The sequence below is a fragment of the Osmerus eperlanus genome, chromosome 20, assembly GCF_963692335.1.
Source record: "Osmerus eperlanus chromosome 20, fOsmEpe2.1, whole genome shotgun sequence".
Classification (NCBI taxonomy): Eukaryota; Metazoa; Chordata; class Actinopteri; order Osmeriformes; family Osmeridae; genus Osmerus; species Osmerus eperlanus.
In genome coordinates this window covers 5765273-5771272 of record NC_085037.1, presented here as the reverse complement: position 1 = coordinate 5771272, position 6000 = coordinate 5765273, and the positions used below count along the sequence as shown (strand labels likewise).

Below are 6000 nucleotides of genomic sequence, written 5' to 3'. Positions count from 1 at the left end.
ATGCATTTCTGTAGTATATATTTAGTTAACAGAAAGACTTTCTTTGTTAAATTGATTTTATGTCCTCAAGCAACCCATATTTGTTGGAAAATTGATTTGGATAGAATTACAACAACATAATTGCACTTGTAGATAAATGATTTCTGAGATTTGGCAAGCATTATTTTATTCTGTTTGTGTTCTGCCTCAAGGTTATTAAGAATTAATTGACTATTACCATCGTTTATACATTGCCTGCAGCTAATTAAGTATAAGAATAACCCTGCATACAATGTCCTGATCTTTCATCTACACTCATATCTATGGTAATGTTTGTGAGTCATGCCCTGCCTGCACATAAAGAAAGCCTACAGCATTCTCTGGAGAACTTTGTCACTTTGTATCCAAACTTCTTGGGTAAGGCTCTTTCTCATTCAGTGTCCAATTGGTAACTTTGCATTTTACTTCGCTTTTATAGTTAGTTTTTCTGCTAGGATCCTGCATATGTTGCCATATGCTGATGCTTTCTTAATTAAATAAATGCTAGCTGATAATGTCAGTGCATGAAAAATGGGATAGAAAAACATTTCTGATTTGTTTGTCTTAAAACAAACTGCTTGATTTGCATTCCACACACTCAATGGTCCTCCACAGTGAAGGCAACAAAGACGAAGAACACAAAGTAAATGCTTTCTTAAATCAAAACCATCTTATCTTCACACTCTGTTTCAAAATTGCTAAGATAACTTGCTGTGTTTTACAACATCAAACGTAATGTTTGCAAATCTGTCTGCACTCAAGCCAGCTGCCAAGACCCACCATCCCTGTCCATAAACTGGTGGCTACCTATCTATCTATCTATCTATCTATCTATCTATCTATCTATCTATCTATCTATCTATCTGTCTGTCTGTCTGTATGTATGTATGTATGTATGTATGTATGTATGTATGTATGTATGTATGTAAATTGATAGCAGTACTATATATTTTATTTAATTCTAATTCCACTTACTACTGCTAGTCTATGTACCCTTAGTATAGATAGTCCACATATTTAAATTTTAGGTTCCTATATGTTTATTGTGTGCACCTTCCTGCCAAAGCAAATTCCTTGTCTGTGCAAACTTTCATGGCGAATAAATCCCATTCTGATTCTGATTCTGATGTATGTATGTCTGACTGAGACCTGCAGATGATGAAATTAGATGAGTTGATAAATAGACAGTCACAGAAAAAAAGGGAGACACAAACTGCACCCCAATATGTTAACGTTCACGATATTATTCACACACACATGCTTTCGTATCATAGGCACTTTCTTTTCCAGAGTAAAATATTCCGGAGTTCCGTGGGCTGTTTTTAGAATCCCCACCTGGGGGCGCCGTGGGCCTGTAAGCAAGCGCCCATCCTTGCTTTAGTGCAAAGTAAGTGTGGCATTACAGTAAAAGCTCTTTTTGAATTCTTTGCCCTTACGTCAGCTGGAGCGGCTCAAATTTGCCTCTGTGTTTCACGTGGAGGGTACTGGACCAACAGTGCTTCAGCTGGAATTCAGCAATGAAAGGGGTCGGGCGTCTAACTTCTCTGCAGTCTTGTCGGAGTTTGTAGGATTTCATCCGATAATTGAGCTGGACTAAAACGTCAAAATGAATACCGGAGCATTTCTGCTGATGCTTGTCGTTCGGATCTACGCCGATAATATGGAAGGGCCAACAGGTAAATACCGTTGTTGTGCGGGGCCAACCACTGCGCACCTGTGTATTGCAATATTTTTTTTTACCCTATTTACGTTGGAAAACACTTTCGGATACTCTGTAGCTGCCGTATTTTACTGCTTGTATGTTGAGACAAAACTAAGATGTAGTGTCCTCGGAATATAATTTGATTGAGCAGACTGATCGCCCGGAAAGTCGTTTGTAGATTTGCCTTATAAAGTTGATCCCCACGACATTGGGTCTTTTAAGTTAGTGAACATCTTTTGGCTTGTAATTTTTTAGTTAAGTTATCTACTAATAATATCAAAACTTTATAGGCACATTTTTATTTCATATTATGCCTATACTGCATCAACAAACGTTCAGTGCTTATTCTTTTTTTTCTGTTGGCTAATTTTGAAATAGAAATTAAGCATGATGAAAAAGTATTTGAATTTTTGTATTACTCATTTTCACTAACCCAACAGCACGCCCGATTCTATTGTAGAGCATATTCTCCCTTTCTCTCCCTTTCTACCTCACTCTCTCTGTCTGACACATTCACTCTCACTTAGTAAGCAAATGGGGGATAGCATTATTTGACATTTATTTTGTTGTGGTGTGAAATTCTCCTAAATGGTGGCATTTGTGGTGGCTATGTGGTTGTAAATAAAACGGAAAACAGTTTTCATCTTCCTTGTTCTTTTGAGAAAAATGGCATTGCACGCCTCTCGCATCAGTTTCACCGTCATGAAACCCAATGCAAATCCTTTGTCAGTGTTCAATCTTGCAGAGACAGGTTCACGGATTTTAAGCAACTTTAGACCTGTATCTTTCATTTCCCTTGGGACATACGGAGGCTATGTCGTGCTCAGAAAGACAGCCTACTGTAGCCTTTAGCGACACTCCTGCTCTGACTAACGTTCTCACGCGAGAATGTAAAACTTGAGTTGTCCTTAACGCTGTCATAGTATTTGTTTCTCTTACGATTATGTTCAAACCCAGATATGTCGGCTGTTCCCTTGGGTGAGGGTTGTGAGTGTTATAAATACTCTGGCAGTGGGTATCTCTTACTGCAACCAAGAAAGTTATTCTGAACAGTTGTTCAATTGACTCCCACTCAAGCAGTTCATGTTAATGCATGTGGATGTTGGAACCCACACTGTAGCCTACCTTAACTTTCTCATTAGCAATGCAGATCCTTTTTTAAAGTGGCACCTATTATATAAACCAGGTGGAATGTAGGCAGTGTCGTGTGGTGTTTTAAGAATCTCTTCTGGTATCTTTATGAGGTTCATCCAAGCCTGTAGTGCACCCCATGACTGACCCCCCAACCCTCATCCCTATTAGCTGGTCCCTGAGGAAGTGGACCAGGAAGGTAATTTAATCCGAACTGGCTGGAAATGAGCCCACTTCTCTGCTGCCCTAAAACACAGCGTGTGACCGTCTGTGATTTGGGGTAGTGGGGGTGAGTAGGGGTGGGGTGAAGAGAGGAGGGTACAGTGTTACGAGAACGTAGGCGTTGGAACAGGGACGCAGGGGGTAAGGGGGGGTACAATGTCCTGTGCGGTGACATCCAATAGAAAGTCAACCAACAGACTGTGCACACACGATGATGTATGTATGAGCGGTAGCAGTGATAGGGAACAACAAACAGTTAGGATTAACAGACATGTTTGGTTTAGGGAAAATACAGTAGACTACAAATTAGTACAGCCAAAAGTTGCGTAGTGATTCACATACATAGTGAGAGTAGCCTCCCATAGTTTGACCCACATTTTAATCATAATAGTTATTTTAATCTCTTACAGTTAATACATTTAACAAATACCATGTATAACATGTATAACAGTCATAATCAGTCCTCCCAAAAACGACAAAATACCTTTACCTCTGATAATCCTCAGGTAGTCATCACGTATGTAATGTAGATAAAGTATTTATCTTTCATCTCTTGTATGAGCTTTTTGAATTTTGAGTTGAATAATTTCATTTACATAATTAATGTAGTTGAAGACCCCGGTGGCCTAAAAAGTAATTACTTTTAGAAATACAGTAAGCTACCAAGGTACTTGGCAAGCTTTCATACCTCTGCATATATACATTTTAAATGATTTCAGTGCCGGTCACAAAATATAGATGTATATGTTTGGTTTTTAGATTAAATTAATTTCCTCCTGTCTTGGCTTGTAAAGCTAGATGTTTTTGTAGTGGAGTTTATTTTCTCTGAGGGAGATCAACTTATTTTTGCAGTGCTGGGTGAGATGGTGCAAGGCGCTGCTGCCCCCAAGGTTCTTTATTCTTTCTGTCTCAATTTAAATGCTGCATTCTCCCATTCCCCAGCGGCCCTCTGCCCATTCTCTGCATTCAAATATAAGTCTTGATGTTTGGTGACTTTTTCTCCATGAAGAAGCAAATTCTCTTTTCTGAAGAAACTTTTTGTGGATGCCCTTTTCAGAACCAAATGATATCCTTCTGTAATAAATCACTGATTGCTTGCTCATCTTTGTTTACTCGTTCAAAAGTTTGTGTGTGTTTACAAACGGATTATGCCTCAGCGAGGCAACTTTGTGCAGGGAGCCAAACTCCCCTCAGTGCTAGCACAGTGTTGGAGACATCGTGTCACCAGTGACCCTGGCGACGGGCGCGGTTGTCAAGATCGCCATCTCAGCATTCCGCAGCACCACGTTCCACGCTTTCTGACGCTGATCGTCCAGGACCGCTTCTGCTCGTGTCACAGCGGCGTGTCTGGCCATCAGCGCCAGGCTCTTTGAAGAAGCTGACAGCACTGCCACACCGCCTGCCCCAGACCCACCGGGCCTCCTGGGGAAAAGAGGGGCGGGGGCCCATCAGCTGTCATTTCACTTCTCCAGGTGGTACCAATGTGTTGCTTCTCCCTCAGCACCGACAAGCCATTATTAGACATCTGGCTCGGTGCCAGCAAGGTTCACACTTTCCTGTCAGTTCTCCTAACATACTGAGACACTTCAGTTAACTTCTCTGTTGTTGACATGTTCACTTAAAGCTCGAGGCAAATGCCAACACGGTAATCAACTTAATAATCAGGAGAACACGCGTCTCCTAATTGCCATGGACGTCATGGATTTCTCGTTCCCAAGTGTCTCATTTCATGAGTACAACCGCCTTGTAGGCTTTAAACACTGTTGTAATTGTTGCCTCGCTCTTTTGGTTTCATTTTTGAAAGTTTGTGGGACGGCTTGGGAAGAATCAGGGATTGTGGTGAAAAGAGCGAATACATTAGGCGTGTCTGTGATGAATTGTCTGTTCTAAAAGAGGAGGATATATTCCTCAACCACAGTTTGTTCTGCGACAGTTATGCAGAGCAGCGCTTAATGTACAAGTGCAAGCCCACGGATATTGGCTGCCCCCTGTCGCTGCCTTGGCAATGGAGAAACTGGTAGCTGGAAGACTGAATAGATGACACCACTGTCTAAACTTTCCAGCAAGTCTCAGGAAGATTAGAGTGTAGGTGACAGACCCTGTCTCACTCTTCTGTCTGGTCTTTCTTCCCCATCTTCACTATACTCCTGTAAACACCTTCCTTTGTGAGTAATCATTTCAAAGTGACCTGGCAAAGTGTAAAATCTATGAGCCCATGTCGTGTCTATGGCTGTCAAACCAATGCAGAAAAACAAAGGGAAACAGAAAACCTGTGTCTGGGAAAACTCCCATTTTATGGGATTGATTCATTTGGCCAAATAGAATATCATTATTCTTGCAGTGAAATTCGTTTGCGGGAAGTCAGGTGTGTGATGTGCTTGTGTCTTGTTTATCTGGGGTGACTGTGACAATGTGACTTAGCACGCTACCTGAGGAGAGCTAGTCAGAGGCAGGTCTGATGTGATGTGTGTCCCCTCTGTCAGCTTTGTCCATCACAGTGGAGATGTATCTCTGCCTTGGACAGACACCCATGAATTTTCACAATGAATATTCCTTGATGGACCTTCACCAAAGGTGTGTTTACTTTCTGCTCAGACAACTGCCCCCAGCGATCCCCCCAAATGTCTGCCAGCGAGTCGGACCCGTCCACGCTGAGCCATGACGGTGAAAGACTGGTGGCGGTTTAGTAGGAAATGGCGTCGGCCTATTTCTGCTACAGAATGACATAACCATGGCAACAGGATCAGCAGTCGGGTCGAAGTTCAGCCGCGCGGTGGTTCTGGCAGCTCTGACAGGGAATGTCATTTAAGATGGAGATGACAGTTGGGCCAGGCTGCAGAATAACAGCCCCCCGCCCTCACACACACACACGCACACACACACACACACACACACACACACACACACACACACACACACAGAAACAC

The 6000-nt window shown here is 42.1% G+C and overlaps 1 protein-coding gene across 1 annotated transcript in view; it reads left to right on the top strand.

The window, feature by feature from the left end:
• Positions 1-1440: 1440 nt before the first annotated feature.
• The window catches only part of ptprua (protein tyrosine phosphatase receptor type Ua), a 96747-nt gene continuing 92187 nt past the window's right edge, over positions 1441-6000 (top strand). Inside the window, exon 1 of the mRNA XM_062446058.1 lies at positions 1441-1694. Coding sequence (XP_062302042.1) covers positions 1625-1694 — 70 coding nt within the window. The 5' untranslated portion in view covers positions 1441-1624. The remainder of the gene's footprint in view (positions 1695-6000) is intronic.